The sequence below is a fragment of the Callorhinus ursinus genome, unplaced genomic scaffold (assembly GCF_003265705.2).
Source record: "Callorhinus ursinus isolate GAN/ISIS: 27379988/994484 unplaced genomic scaffold, GSC_fseal_2.0 scaffold14, whole genome shotgun sequence".
Classification (NCBI taxonomy): Eukaryota; Metazoa; Chordata; class Mammalia; order Carnivora; family Otariidae; genus Callorhinus; species Callorhinus ursinus.
The window spans coordinates 24,389,734-24,406,473 of NW_027397076.1; the positions used below are offsets into that span (position 1 = coordinate 24,389,734).

At 39.9% G+C, this 16,740-nt stretch overlaps 1 protein-coding gene across 1 annotated transcript in view; it reads right to left on the reverse strand.

Moving 5' to 3' along the window:
- The window catches only part of TMTC2 (transmembrane O-mannosyltransferase targeting cadherins 2), a 391,310-nt gene that overhangs the window by 236,358 nt on the left and 138,212 nt on the right, over positions 1–16,740 (reverse strand). Inside the window, exon 2 of the mRNA XM_025882606.2 lies at positions 5,844–6,414. Within this exon, the coding sequence (XP_025738391.1) occupies positions 5,844–6,414 (571 nt within the window). The remainder of the gene's footprint in view (positions 1–5,843; positions 6,415–16,740) is intronic.

The window sequence follows — 16,740 nt, forward strand, 5'->3', positions numbered from 1 at the left end:
CAGCTGAGCAGAGAGGCCAACCTGCAGAAATAAAATACCTTATTAATCTCTGACTTTTTGACTTGTAAAATATTTTTGAACCTCGACTTTTATTTGTTGTATTATCTGGTTAACAGTGTTGGCAGCTATTCAAAGTTTTAAAGAGACTATAGGTCATGAATATTAAATGCTACAACAAGTTCACTGGGATGAATTCCAAATTCATTTGTAAGTACATGACAAATAGCCCTCCAGTTTCAATAACGCAAGGAAATACTGTGATCAGAATCAGAGTATCTTGTTGTATCTGGATCCTCACAAAGTCAAGTGTAAGGCAAGCGAAGGGAAAGAAAATCGTAACAAAGTGGGAACACTACTTGAAGTAGAGTGGCACAGATGTTGATTGAAGAAAATCAGAAACAGCAAATATATCATATTTCATTGAGCACAATCAATATAAGAGTCACATCTTGAGTAAAACCACAACCTAGTCTAGAAAGCAAAGGGACAAAGCTATAAATGATAACATATTCCGCCAATGCCATCCCCAGCAGCTAATCAAATAAAAAAGCACATGTGGCTTCAATGTGCAAATACCTGGAGGCTCTGTACCTCCCTTTCCATGCCCTTCTATACAGGGGAAGTCACGTAAACTAGATGTACAGAGGCACCACATTTAATATCTTCAGTGTTCCAATGGTGACAAACCAAAAACCTTCAACAGAACATAAGCCGCCCCCCCATAACCCATTCTCAAGGTAACCCTGTAAATAGTTTGGAAATATAGGATTATTTGTTTGCGTCTGATCACTACATTCTGATGTAGAACCAAGCTTATGCGTAACATTCAAGATAAACTTTTTCACCATAGGCCACCTCCACCATTCACATCCTGCTTAGCATTAAAATTAAAGTTATTTCTAGACTCATTTTCCAAAAGTGGCAATGCCTCCCCATTTCCTCTCTCATAATATAGTCTCTTCATTTTGTTTACGTGAAATAGCACTATAAAATTTAATTTTAAGAAAAGGAAGTTGTCTAGATAATGTGTACCTTAGAAGCAACTATAGCAAAACAGAGGTAATCATCTTTATAGAAATTCTTTAAAAGATCAAACAAAAAGGGCTTCATTTCTCCAAGCCAATTTGGGCTATTATTAGAGTTGTTACACTGGTTTTCAGATTTCTTTTTTTTTTTCCACCTATAACTGAATAAGTGATTATGAGGCTAATAAAGGGGAAAAAGATGTTTCCACATTAAAACAGTTAACAGATGTTAAATAAGCACAGAAAATGGCCACTAGGCAAGCAATGACTGATGTTTGGTAAGTAAGAAAAATGTTGCTTTTGCTGATTTTATTACCCATGTACCTCCCGGGGTCATGGGAGACTTGTAAAACATTTTGTGGGCAGATAAAAGTCAAGCATTTATTTGCAAGGCTAGTTTTAAGTGTGTTTCAAGGGTTCTTCACCTCCTCCTTACTTCTGACCACATGAAACTAAGTAAGTGAAAGTCATCTAAGAAAGGCTAAAACAATCATCTGACGAGAAGGCAAGAAAACTTATTTTTTGACATTTTTCTGACATGCATTTCTTCCAGTTCTACCCTCCAGGCCCCACTAACCAGGAATGAAATCCTCACTGTACAAAGAGAAGAGGATAGGATTTTACTTTAACATTTCAGGCACATATTATTCCAGGACAAATCTAAAACAAGTGTGAATTCAATAATTTCCTGAGTACCTACTACGTGCCAGATGGTGCGCTAGATGCCAAAGATAATGTAGGAAACACCTTAAATAGAATGCTGAAGTTAAGAACTAGGAACATTCAAACATTTTAAGATGGTTAAGAACACTCATTTTGTTCATACACGTTTCTGAAGATTTTATATTTGGTGTTTTCTTACAAATTCCCGCTAACTATTGACAACTGTATTATTATATTATTTCATGTCATATTCAACCATACTATTTTGTAAGTCATGCTACCTCAATAAGTACTTATTATATAAGTTAAATGTGTTTATGTTTTTAGTATATTCAGAATAGTGCCTAGCACATAAAGACTCTATGTGTTTATTAAATACTAAATAAAATATCTATGACACGCCAGGTCCTTACTATTTTTCACATACTTCAAAGAAAGAGAAAACTTTCATATTAATGAGAAAGCCTTTTATATAATATGGACATATGCATCATCTGCGTGAATCTTAGAAGTAAAAAAATGGCAGCAAAGAAATCTGGCCAAATTCAGCCATCCCAAGGATTTTGTATGGCCCAAACAGGGTTTGTTTTTAAATCAGTAACCAATATTAAGTGACAATAAATGTCACTGAAAAATCCAGAGGTCTGTCTTCCTACAGAAATCCCCAACTCTCCCAAGCCCAAGCCTGTATTTTCTTATTGCAGTAATAGGATGAAAAGGAGTCCCAGAGGTGGGCATAATCTTGCTTCCACCAGTCCCTTCTGCCTGGCCCTGGTGCACATTTGAGTTTGGGGGCCAGGATCTTTTAAGAGGTATAGAACTGAAACCAACACTGTGAAGAAAGAAGCTGAGTGTGACTGCTATGAGAAAAACATTACTGACGAAACTATCAAAACAGAGAGCCTTGCCCCTCTGGTCCTAATAATTTCCAGCTTTAAGAGGACCACCATTTTGGGATTTGAGTACTTGGCTAGTTCACTGGTTTGCATAATAGAGTTAAACATTTGTGCACTGGAGTTTTCTGTTTATATAAAAGTTATGTTTTAATAGGGCAGGGAAGTTTATTTCATCTGGCAAACCATGATGCGGAGTTAATTGGTAAGATATTTAAGATGATTTATCCTTTTAAGGTTGAAAAGGACCTTCTAAAGTCTTTTGAATTCACTTCCTTCAGAGTCTCTTCTAACTCACCCCAGGCATAGAAATCTATATATTATAAAGACAGAATATGGAATTTTCTATAACTTCCATATGTAATCTATGCCAGTGTTTATAAGCCCCATGGTCATAAAATTCTAAATGAAAAGTTTTTGCTTAAATATCCATGCTTCAGCTTTGGTCGATTCCTAATTCATATGCTTTCAAAACCACTGTATGTTTAAAGACTAACAGAAGTTTATCTTTTGGCCTTCTCTCCCTTAAAATAAAGAATTACAGTTTCCATTGATATTTCTTCTCTTCAACTAGTATGTATCAGGTGCCTTCCAAACACTGGGCACCAAGCTCGCACTGGACGCCCCACAATTTCATAAAATCTTCACAACATCTCTAAGAGCCAACATTCAAGGTCTCCATTTCCAGATAAAGAAACAGATCATTGAATTAGCCCAAGGTTACTCAGCCAATGTGAGTTTAATATTTGATTCCATACTCTTTTCTTCTCTTCTAGGGAAGTCATCTGACGTTACATCTGTTCATTCATCTTCACACCTTCACAATATAGTAAAATCATCACTAGACGCACACAAATATGTATTCTAGTTCTAGCGATTCTACCATTTTCTGGGTGACCGTCACATCTCTGGTTCTCTACACCTTAAACTGGAAATAAGGGGAATGGCATGGATGGTCTCTATAGTCTCTTGAAAATCTATACAATCTGTTACTGAAATGTTCTCATTAAGCTCATTGGCCCAAAACCTGAGAATGAAAACAAAGTGTGTGCTTGAGATAGCAACTCTCAGATGAAGTGTTTTGCTGCCCCAACTACTTCCCTTGCCCACAAGCAGTGGCTGCCAGACAGTCTAGGCAAGTTTCCATTTGGAAACTTCTCAGGACATTGAATCTTCAAAGTGTTACGTCCTTTCCCATGGCCCGGGAGGAACCTCACACTCTCTACTGCTAGGAGTTCCTTTGCTGGTGACATTTCTCATTTTCTTAAGCAGGATGCTCAGTTACATTTTAATTTCGCATAAACAAAGAATAATTTCTTATTATAAGTATGTCCCAAATATTGTATGGGACACAGTTATACTAAGGATCTCTATCAGCAACTCTGTCCTTGAAAATATGCTTAGAGAACTGAAAATTTCTTAGAAAGGGCCTTCAGAAGGTCCTAAAAGCAACTCCTGAATTGATATACCAAGATAATTTCCTAATTCATGAGATGGTAAAATGGAAATTCTGTAGAATGCCGAACCACAATGTTTCACAGGTTATCAATGTGAGTGTCTACATCCTCAGATAGGTCTCTCTCCCATCATCAGATAGGTCTCTCTCCCTCCATAGGACAAGGACCATTATTTATATGTATTCCCTCTACTATTTCCAGTAAAACAAGAAAGCTTGCTATTGTTGTTGATATGGCTTTAAAACAAAAGAAAAAAATTTCTCTCCCTAAATCTTCCTGAACAAATAATTAAAATTGATTTGAAATTAAGAGTTTGGCTTTCAAAACACTGTTGTTTTTAGGCATCAAACTCGACCCAACCAGAGTTTTCTTTTAAAGTTTCAGCATAGGGGTGCCTGAGTTGCTCAGTCAGTTAAGTGGCTGCCTTCAGCTCCAGTCATGGTCCCAGGGTCCTGGGATCATGGTCCCAGGGTCCTGGGATCGAGCCCCATATCCCGGCTCCCTCCTCAGCGGGGAATCTGCTTCTCCCTCTGTCTGCTGCTCCCCCTGCTTGTGCTCTCTATCTCTCAAATAAATAAATAAAATCTTTTAAAAAAATGAATAAATAAAGTTTCAACGTATAACTGAAATCACAAAAGAACTTCATTAAGCACTAGATACTTGAGTTCTAACTGAAAAGGTTATGCTTCCTCACAGAAGCACAGCAGTATATTACCCTGCCTACTAAGTGAAAAAAAAAAGTCATTTAAAAATAATAATAATAAATGTTCCTATTTCCCTCAATTTTTTCTTCACTTCAATTTCTTCCCAATTTGATTTTAAATAAAATTGAGAATTAGGGGCAGGGGAAAAGTAGCCAAAATTAGAAAACTTGACAGCATTCCTGATCAGGGTAAGCATCCAAAACCATAACTCCTCACCTAAGGGTCCAAAAGGAAGGAGGAGTTGGCCTAAAACATGACCAAAATTTGCAAACACTGGTCAAGTTCACCCCTTACACTAAAAGGCAAAGCAAGGCTAAGTTTATTATGAATGAGGGAGAATGGGGAAACCGGAATAGGCGGTTTCTCAACATACCTCTGACTGCCCAATGCCTTCCCCTAACACACTAGCCAAAAACTGGTTCTCTGTAGGTGGATGGGATCTGAAAGCGCTTCTGTGACCTTCAAACAACATTGCATTTGAAACCACTAAGGGAATACAGAAGAGCAAATATTAAGCCCTGAGGCCAAGGCCTTAATTGGCCTCAGGGCAAAACCTATAATAAAACCTCTTTGTGTTTTGACTCTTGTATTCTTATTCACTACAACAAGGAAACGGTGAAGATGATTCACTGTTGAAGAATTTGAGTTCCCAGCGCACCGCAGAGAAGGGCTGTTTTCCAAAGTCAGATCAGGAAAAGTACTATTTACAAATGGCAGAGGATTTCCCCTCCGTAGAGTTTAGCATCTGGCTCTATTACCAGCTCTGATATTTTTACAAATACACATTACAGGCAATTTACTGGATTACAGAGAATTGGGGCCGAAATAAAGAATGAATAAAAATAAATAATAAAAGTGCCTAAACCTTACCAGGCAAAACTGCCCTTCTCCCCGCTTTGAAATCATGAAAATAAGTTAAGAAACCCAAGAAATAAAACAATCCGTGAATGAAACTCATGTTAGTAGAGAAAGGTCGAAAAAGACACTTCCACTTACTGAAGATCAAAATGTAACTTATTTTAGATTCTCTTTGAAAAGGAACAAATTTGCTTTTCGGACACTGCTCGGTAACCCAATGCTCGAGTGCCAACAATCACTTACTTTGTAGATGGTGGGTAAGATCTGTTTCATTTTCAGCCTGTGAAAGACAAAGACGTCATAAACTGCAGACACGGCGAGCACAGTCACCCCTTGTTCCTTCCACAGCATGCTGCAGCCTGCGCACAGCCCCGTCCCCAGGAACCAGCCCCAAGTCCTGGCTGAGTAGCCTCTTGTAGAACAGTGTTTCATGTAGCAGAGCAAGGACAGGAGAAAGAAGAGACTGGCCCCGACGTCGGCCCGGCCCACAATTCCCGCCACTGCCTCGGTGTGGATGGGGTGAGAGGCAAACATCAAGCCTGCCATGAAGGTCCAGTATCCGTCCCCGAGGAGGATCTTGGAGAAGCTTGTGAAGACACCAGTGACCGCCGCATGCAGCAGGACATTGACGAGGTGATAGCTCCAAGGATTCAACCCTCCGATGGCATGGTTCAGGCGAAAAGAGAGAGTGCAGAGTGGCCGGTAGGATTTATGGCTGCCGCTGTGGGTTAGAAGAGTGCCCCAAAAATCATTGTAGAAAATGTGCGTCCATGGAGTTTCTGGGAGAAGGTCTTGATTAGTCTTGATAGCACGGCTAAAAAACAAAATGTTTTTTTAAAAAATCAAATACAAACTATGGAAAGAAAAAAAAAAAGAAAATACAGTTGACCCTTGACCTACATGGGGGTTAGGGATGCTGACTCTCTTGCAGTTGAAAATCCAAGTATAACTTTTGACTCCCCAAAAACTTAACCGGAGGCCAACCAGAGGCTTTACCAATACCACGGGCAGCTGATGAACACATATTTTGTATGTTGCATGTATTATATACTGTAGTTTTAAAATAAGGTAAGCTAGAGAAAACGTTATTAAGAAAATCATAAGGAAGAGGACAACTGGGTGGCTCAGTCAGTTAAGCAGCTGCCTTCGGCTCAGGTCATAATCCCAGGGTCCTGGGACTGAGTCCTGCATCTGGCTCCCCGCTCAGCGGGGGAGTCTGCTTCTCCCTCTCCCACTGCCCCTCCCCCCTGCTCATGTGCACATGCACATGTGCACTCGCTCGCTCTCTCAAAATCTAAAAAAAAGGGAAGAGAATCATAAGGAAGAGAAAAGGCATTTACAGTACTGTATTTGTTGAAAAAAAAAAATCTGTGTAGAAGTGGACCCATGCAATTCAAACCTGTGGTGTTCCAGGGTCAACTCCATGTGACTTTGCTAAGATACCACCTTCCCGGGAGCTGTTGTCATGTGTATGATGAAAACCCAGGTATGCAATATTAATGCAAATGAGCCTTATGGAAGGCTTTACATATAGATTGAGTTCAGATCCTCCCCTTAATGCCAAACACTACAATTACGGCTGTACTTCTTTTCCTCAAAAGCTTTGTTTGAATGCAAATACATTTGAAGAATAAATGCAGTTTCTATCAGTGGTTTAAGACTTACCGTAGCAGTTGTCAAACAACTGCCCTAAAAATCATGTGGTATCCTGGCTTAAAATGCAGATGACAGGCAGTTGGTGGATGTGAGGTCTGGGAATCTGCATTTTCTAAAAGGCACAGCCCATGGGATACTAGTGATTCTGGTGCAGAGATATGCTTAAAGCAAGGGCTAGCTCCCTAGTAGAAATAAACTTTAGATAGAATATCTGTGCCCAGAGCAATGCTTCTCATACATATAAATCATGGGGGGTGGGGATCTTGTTAACAGGCAGTAGGTCTGGGGAGGAGCCAGAGATGCCACAGTGCTAACAAGCTCCCAGGTGATGCTGATGCTACTCGTCCTTGAGTCACACTTTGAGTAGCAAGGGAGAGCTGGGGAGGCCAGGAAGAAGCTCTCGCCCCCATCCAAATGTTTCCCTCTCTCCTTCATTCTAGAAAACTTCAGCCTTCCCCACTCTGAGTTCTCACAGGACTTAAAATCATCTCTACCAAGTGCCTCGTGTCCTGCTTTTGAGAATTCGTACTTCCAGGTTTGCAGGCCTGGGATCGCCAAACAGACTTCAAGAAAGAATAACCTAGTATTTGCCGAGAGCTTGCTTTCTGCCAAGCACCATAATCGTCTCCTTGGTTCTATCTTCTTTAATCCGTAGAGTAATTGACAAAGTAGGTATTACCTACATCTCTCAAGTGAGCAAATTCTGGTTGAGAACCCATAACGGTTCCAAAAACACACAGTTGGAAATAGCAGGGTAGAGAGTTCCCTGGTCCGTGCTCTTTCCACTCTGTTGGGATTCCCAAAATGTGATCTCCAAACCAGTGCAAGTATGTGAGAAGATATACATGGGTGAACCTTGTAAAAATTTTAATGGCCATATTTATTTTAATGTGCATTTGAAAGGAAATTTAATTATCAAATCAAAGCTGGACTTCATAGCTGTTTGCTCAGAATGAGGCTGTTAAAAATTAAAAAGTCAGGGCACCTGGGTGGCTCAGTTGGTTGAGTAGCTGCCTTCGGCTCAGGTCATGATCCTGGAGTCCCGGGATTGAGTCCCGCATCGGGCTCCCTGCTCGGCGGGGAGTCTGCTCCTCCCTCTGACCCTCCTCCCTCTCATGCTCTCTCTCTACCATTCTCTCTCTCTCTCTCAATAAATAAATAAAAATCTTAAAATAAATAAATAAATAAAAAGTCAATGTAGAAACAAATATTAAGGAATCCACAGTACTGGTATATGTGGACAAGGTACAAATGTTGGCATGTAAATGATTCAGCAAGGAGGATCCTTGCTCTCGGTCATTACACCCTCCAGAGAATAGGGGGGCATCTGGACTGTTTTGTATCCTTAGTCCCTCTCTGTATTTACAGAACACAGTGGAGGATCATGAGTTAGAAGAACAGAGAAATGAGATGGTCAAGACACTTACTCCATATATAGAGACCTCTTGCCTAGTCTGATGACAGGGCTTTTTAAGGGGTGTAGGCATGTGTGTGCTGAAGAATATATGACAGAAAGCCACCTGATGTCTTTTATGTCTAGCCCCTCCACCCGTTCTGCCTTTCACTGTGAGACAGGGCGATCAAAGGAATTTCCACATGAATATGACCAAAAACCAGGTTGGCAAAAAGCCCTAGATTGAGGGGAAACATGCCTGAATCACAGCTCTGTAATTTACCTGAGTGTCCTCAAAAACAAGAAAATACAACAGATTCAAATAGATTAAGAAACCCATCCAAGGTGACACAGTCAGTGGAAATAACAGCATTCTAGCTGGAATAAAATGGTGGGGTAATGCTGGTTTTCACCTGCTTCTCTAAATTGCTTCCCAGTTAACCTCTCTGAGCTTCAGTTTCTGTGAAGATAATAGTTGTTGTTTTTTTCCAAAGATTTTATTTACTTAGAGAGAGAGAGAGAGAACACAAGTGGGAGGAGGGGCAGAGGGAGCAGCAGACTCCCCGCTGAGCAGGGAGCCCTACTTGGGGCTCAAAGGCAGACACCTAACCGACTGAGCCACCCAGGCTCCCCTGTGACGATAACAGCTTTACCAGGAAAGCAGTTAACAAACACTTGTAATTGTTCATTTATCTTCTATGTACAAAAGCAAAGAACGGTCTTGCCAATATGTGAGTGTTCTGGAGACCTAGTGCAAATGACATCTGGCCTCTGTGAGCTGCTGATGTTATTATTCTATAAAGACTCTGTGTTCAAAACTCCCTTATTAAAATCAGCGTGATGCACAGTCTCTGAAATTAGATGCATTAGGGGTTAGAATTAAAATGTATCAACAGTAGTTGATGATTATCTTTTTTGAGCCAAACACCATGCTAGTCCTTCTACATAAATTATCTATTCATGAGAACAAGTTGACTTTTCTAGATGCTCAATAAAAAGGCTGAGGGTCTATTAAAATCATGTCTTAAAAAATACTCAACGTGGCAGAGATAGTAGTTGTTCTTCCTTGTCTGATCTCCCCTTTCCCATACTCATAGCTCTTCACCTTTTAGCTGGGAACATGGTCCTCTGGGAAAAAAATTTCATTTCCTATTTTCCCTTGCTGCTAAATACAGTCCTGTGACTAATTTTTGGCCAGTGCTACATACTACTTCTAGAAAGTGTCCTTAAAAAAAAAAAAAAAAGCTCAGCATTCTTCCCCCCCTCCACCACTCTTCCTCGTTCTTGCCGAAGCATAGATGTAATAGCTAGAGTTCCAGCAGCCATCTTGGCCCATAAGGAATCCTGAGGAATAGAAGTCATGCCCACAGAGCACAGCAATAAGATTGAAGAAAATTGGGTCCTTATTATGGTAACCATACCAGCCCTAAGCTAACTACCTCCCCATTTTGTGAGTATGAGACATAAATCACTATCTTGTTTAAACTGTGATATTTTGGGTGTTAGGTAGAAGCAGCTGAATCTAGTCATCGGTGAAATCCTTTGTTAACCAAAGACCTACTATATCACAGTGGTTTGATTTTCCATATTTATTTTTATTTTTACAAGTCTCCGTGTATCAACTGTGTATTAAATGAATTTCCATATAAATTGGCTTTTAAAATATTAGAAACAGATGTTACTCTGGATCCATTAAATTAAAACACCCTGCTTTGACATTCATCAAGTCTAATCCAGAAGTAACTGCTTAAGACTTGATGGGTTATAATTAAAATTTGAAGAAATATGAAAAACTGCCAAACTGCCAAACAGTGTTGTCAGAGAGAGCAGATTTCAAGTAATTCAGAATGAAAAGCCAACTGGCCTCTACTAAACATTAACTCAGATATTGACGTGAATTTCTCTAATATCAACGCAGAAACACACAGACTATCAAAGTCAGGGCAGTAGAAAGCTCGGTAGCAAAGCATTCTGGGAGGCGGCTTTGCTAACACACTGAGGAAGGCTGGAAAGCACATTTCGTTCAGGACCATACTTCACCCTTTCACTGGCAGATCTAGACAGGATAAAGAACCACATTCCCCAAACCAGGATTTCTACGTGCTCTTAGTTCAGCTCCGTAACCAACTCCGCAAAGACTTTTCTCCGCAAACATGCCTGCTTTTAAAAAAAGCTGCACAAAGTTGCCAGAATTTCTTAGACTTAGAGCAATAAATCTAGTAATCTGCAGCAGCCAACAAGATATACTATACATCTAACTTTCACAAAACAAGGACATCAAAACAAAGAATTAACAAATCTCATAATTACACCATGAGAGAAAACTTTGATGAGACATAGGCCTAAATTTACACTGTGGAAAAAAATGTAGAGAGGCCAGTTTTATTGGAACAAAAAAGTGGGAAATCAAAATAACACCTTAGCCCTGTGCAAAATATATTCTACTAAGGGAGACTTTAGTATGATAAAATTCTCCGACAGGTGTTATCTGCTTAGGCAGGTTTTTATTTAACCAATGAATATTATAGCAGAAGAACATGAAATAAGACTACATTGCATGGGCTTTAGTATATAAGTCATGTCACACATGCAAGTCAATGATAAGGGATGCATGACGCATCCCTCACATCATATTCAGAAAAACACGAACCCAAAGGGCCTTAATAGAATCTAAATAATCTGCCAGCAAAATGAGAAGTAAAGGTAGTTGCTCAACACTAAGCATAATAGATTTTCGCCCATTTGCATTTTCTTACAAGAGTCCGAAATGGAAATAGTAAAACCTCTTCTGTGACTTCTCAGCTAATGAAAAACCTTAACTCAAAACAAAATTTCAGGCTGATATAATTTCTTAGGTTACCACTGTGAATTGGTGTTGAAAATTCAGAAAGACACTAAGGAATTAGGAAATTTTCCACTCTGGGAAAGGTGAAGAACATCGGAGCAGCAGATGTGAAAAAGAAACAATTGCCAGCAGAATTCTCCAGAGAATACATGACTGCGAGACCATCTTTTGAAGCAAAAAGATCCAGTCCCTCAAGTCTTAAGGAGGTCTTAACCTGTTCCAGTTTTGTTCATTTGTGGCTCTTTGTTTTTGCTGCCTTATGATTTTTCCTTTAGGAAATGTTGACAAAGACCAACACTATTGTAAAGCTGATGAATGGGGTGACACTGCCATCCTAACTGTCCTTGTGTGTGTTTCTCTCACTGCTGTTCTTTCTATCCATTGACCTTTTCAGTCACAAACACCATAAATGATGACCATTAGTCCGTCAGAGCAGAAACAATGCTTCCATTCTTCAAACAGCAAAAGGCACGTTCTTCCAAAGTGCTTTCAATGGTTCTACTAAAAGGTAAGTAAAGGCCAAACTTTTAATTAAAAAAAGAAAAAAAATTCAAATGATGGGTTGAAGTTTGTTCTACAAAAGAGCAACAAAAAAGAATGGCTTTTGCTGACCTGCCCTGCTTCAGTGCTACCCAAGGATGCCTGGCTATGTCCCGGAAGGACAGTGAACTGCAGAAGGTAAGAAAATTGACCCTAGAGCCGATGACACCAGAGTGCAAGGTACCTGTTTTCTCATCTGTAAAATAAGGATAATAACTGTACCTGCCTTACGGGATCATTGTGGGAAGTAAATGAGTCAGTAAGCAAAAAGTAAATTGTTATATGTAATAGAATACATATATTGGACATAATATGTGTAATATGTCAACTGCTATCATTATTAGTATTACCTTCAACACCAAACGAGTGATGCTAGTCATCAATGAAAACATAGTGCTCTTCATTATGTTTATAGCCTTCAAAATCTGTGGATCATGTCATGAGAATCTCACTTAAAATTCCTTTAAGCTTTAATGACATTCTCAAGATAATAAACATTTATGAACTTACCTTTGGTCTTTAACACATTAGTCTTCTGAGTTTCCTCCTACCATTTGGGCTACCTCTTTCTAACTCTCCTTGGCTAGCATCTCCTTCACGTTTTTCTCCCAAAGGTGGATGTTTCTCCCCTGGTTCTGTTCCCTGACCTTCTTTCTCTCTAACTTCCCACCTCTATGGTCAATCATCTCTGACACCCCCAACTCAAGAGCTGCCTTGCCCACTTATACCTCCAGCCTGGGTGTCGCTCATGAGCCTCCACTTCTAACTGCCCAGGTGATATCCACACCCAAATGGAAGGAAGAGTAATGAAATCCTGGTTCCTTTAGGACCCCCAGGAGTACCACCTTTGACCAGTTAGCCTCTCCAAGCTTAGCGTCCTTACCTATGGTTGGTAGATAATAACAATACATCTCACAAACTGTGTTGAACATCAAATGAAGCAACATTAACTTAAAATGTTTGAAAATTACAGGACCTTGGGGCACCTGGGTGGGTCAGTTGGTTAACCATCTGACTTTGGCTCAGGTGGTGATCTCAGGACCCTTGGACTGAGCCCTGCATCCAGCCCTGCGTCAGGCTCTGTGCTCAGTGGGGAGTCTGCTTCTCCCTCTCCCCTCCCCTCCCCCCGCCACCCATGCTCACGTTCTCTTTCTCAAATAAATAAAATCTGTAAAAAAAAAAAAAAAAATACAGTCTGTGTAATGGATACTTGCTGTTGTTTGGGGCCACTTCTACCCCTAGTTAACAGTGTCCTGTTTTTGGTTTTTGGTTTTTTTCTTTCAAGAATAGCCCACATCTACTCTCAGTCCATATGGATAGGGTGAGGCTGTCTTTACCTCCTGATGAAAGGCCATCATATGATTTGGCCAATTAGTGTACTATAATCACCCATCCGCATTCCTGGCTGTGACAACTGATTTAGCAGCAAGCCAGGTCAATCACAGTCAAATACAGCCCCAAAATTCTACTGAGAAAGAACATCTTTTGAGAATGAGATGAAATCCAAGGGCTGCTAAAGAATTGCCTAAAGACAGAGCCTGCCTAAGAATAAAGCCAAAACCAAAGAACCCAGATCTAGGAGACAAAGAGGCCATTTCTACTGCAGCTGGATCCCATCATGCCTGAAGCTAACACTGTTAACTAAACCACATGAAATGCCCCTTACTCATAAGTTAATTTGAATTGTCATTCTGACATCTACAACCAAAAGAGTGCTAAACAAAACAGCACATTGGAATTATCAATATTGTTCATTGTCCTTTCAGTATGTTAAGCTTAGTAAGACTGAACCCAAATAATTTTCCTCACAATCCATCCCCTTTTTCGTAGAAGTCCCTTATTAAATACTGTCATTCCTCCAACACTGTCATCAAGGTTGTGCATGAGGTCTCCTTCTCTCTTTGCTCCTACATCCATTTTTAAATTGGTTAAGGATATTTTTACACTATTCAGAACCTCAGAGAATATCCAACTTGCAAGTTTCCCTTGAATCCGCCTCTAATTTCTCTGTTGTAGTCTCATTCAGGCTTTTATTATTTCCTGCCTGTACTGCTTCGCATGCTTACCAAAACTGCCTGTTCATTTTTTCTTTCCTTCGTTAGGCTTAAGTCCCTTCATGGAAGGAATTATGCCCTATGTTTTTTCCCCAGGGCCCAACGCATATTAGGCTCATAGTAAATATTTGTTAAACTGAAGTAAATAGTTATCCCTGACTGCCTTCTTTCCCTCTTTGATCTACTATACGCATGCTGCGGAGAGAGAAACCTCCTGAAATATAACTCTAACACCACTACTCTGCTCCACAAAAATCCCTCATCATGCCCTATTTCTTACCATAATAAACACCCTTCACAGCCCAGCATTCATAACCATCCCCATTATGCCTTCTGGGCCAATCTCCCATTACTTCGCCATAGGCATCTTAATGTCATCCAAACCTCCCAGCCTCTAGGCCTTTGCTCAAATCATTTCTTTCCTTCCTCTGCCGGGACTGCTGTTCTTCACCCAGTTACATCTGTCCAAATATGCTTCAATCCCCTATGATTAATGTCACAATCTCCCCAAAGTCTTCCCTAGCTATTGTTGCAAATATGCTTGATTTTGACTTTGAATACTCACACATTCCCATTAATCACATTGACTTCTTACTACAATTAATAGAGATCCTAAATGGGATGACATGTGGAAGATATTTTGGAAGGAGTAGGAGGAAATAAACTCATTGAAAATGGGGCACAGGTAGTTCTAATATTCCCTCTTCCATTCCCTGCTGAAAATCACTGCCCAAAAAAAATGAATTTTGTCATAAGAAAATTATTTACTCAAAAAAAAACCAAAAAAAAGAAAATCATTTACTTGCTTATATATTCATTTATTCAGTGATGGACTAGACATTATAAAGGGCACTGCAGATAGAATAGTGAGCAAAATAGACTCATCAACTTTGTGAAACAGCTTAGTAGAGGAGGCAAGTAAGTGTACAGACAATTTCACTGTAGTATGAAAATACTACTCTAACATGAAATCCTGACTGCTATAGGAGAACAAAACAGACTCCCAGTAGTCTTAGAAGATCCAAAGCTGGGATGCCTGAGTGGCTCAGTTGGTTAAGCGACTGCCTTCGTCTCAGGTCATGATCCCAGAGTCCTGGGAATGAGCCCAGAATAGGGCTCCCTGCTCAGTGGGAAGTCTGTTTCTCCCTCTGCCTCTGCCCCGGCTTGTGCCCTCACTCTCTCTCAAGTGAATAAATAAAATCTTAAAAAAAGAACTAGAAGATCCAAAGCTTCCTGAAGAAAAGCGTGTCTAAATACATGGAAGGAGTTACATGAAGGAGTAAGGGAGTTGTGCAGATGTTGCCAGGCTGATGGTCAATATTTTCAAAGACCATGAGTCAGAACAGAAGGTGGTAAGCTTGGGATCTGAAAAAACACAATAGGTTAGTTTGCTGGAGTGAGTGAAGTTTGAGGGATGGAGTAAAAGGAAATCACTGGCATTACTCTGTCTTGTACTACAGTCCTTCACAGGATGGAGGGGAATTTGGCTAGATACCAATCTCCCTAATGGTCTTTGGGTTTGATTCAGCCATTGTCTTATTAGGACCTGCTTTAAGAAGTAGAAAATCATCTAATTTATCTTTTGGAGTCTAGCACATAGTAGGTATTCAATATATTTCTGATGAACTGAATTCTAACTAGAAATGATTGGTACTGATAAGCTGCACTCACTTTTTAGAAAAATTCTTTTAAAAATTCTTCTTTAAGTATATAGGAAATTATCATTTTCATCTAAAAGTAGTTCACTCACTCTGGGCAATAACCTCTGCTCATTCAATGATAATTAACTGTGAAAAACCATCAGGTTAATTGGCTTATCCAAATGTCTTTGGCATTCATTTGCCACTTAACCCATAATCCCTTCATTAGAGTCCCTCTTTAGGGATAAGCCATTATACTTAGAGAGTTCCAGTTAATATGTAAATACTTGGCTAACAGGAGAGGGGAATGAGAAATACTACAACATCTAGAGCCTGTCTCAGTTTGGGGATAAGGGATGTGTTTCAGATTCCTTGAGGAATCTAAGTTAAGGCAAGTAAATTTCAGTGTTGGGTGCTGGACTGGTGGGAGCAGTATTTAGTTTCAAGGTCCCAGCAGAAATAGAAGGCATTAAACATTACTAAGCTTGCTTGTTTCTATCTTGATCTCCGTCCCCCCCCCCCCGCAAGATTGTAAACCCTTCAATGGCAGAGATGATGACTTCCTAAACAACTAGGACTTTAAAAAATTTTTTTTCATTGCCACCCTGTGGATGCTGAATGAAAAGAGGCTGCTGGAGTAATAAAAGGCCTGTTGTCAGACATCCAACGGACAGGGCCCCCGAATAATTGCTTGCTTTTTGTGCAAAGTAAATCAGAGAATGCTCAGCCCTGTTACTAAAGGAACATTTTTCATGGACCCCTCTTCCATGCCTTTAGGAGTTTTTCCTATGAGCAATAAAGGAGTTTTATGAACTTCACCTAACACAGCAATGCTCCCCTGCACCACACTCAATGCACCGAGAAAGAAAGGAAAGAAAGAAAGGAAGGAAAGGAAGGAAAGGAAGGAAAGGAAGGAAAGGAAAGGAAGGAAAGGAAGGAAAGGAAGGAAAGGAAGGAAAAAGGAAGGAAAAAGGAAGGAAAAAGGAAGGAAAAAGGAAGGAAAAAGGAAGGA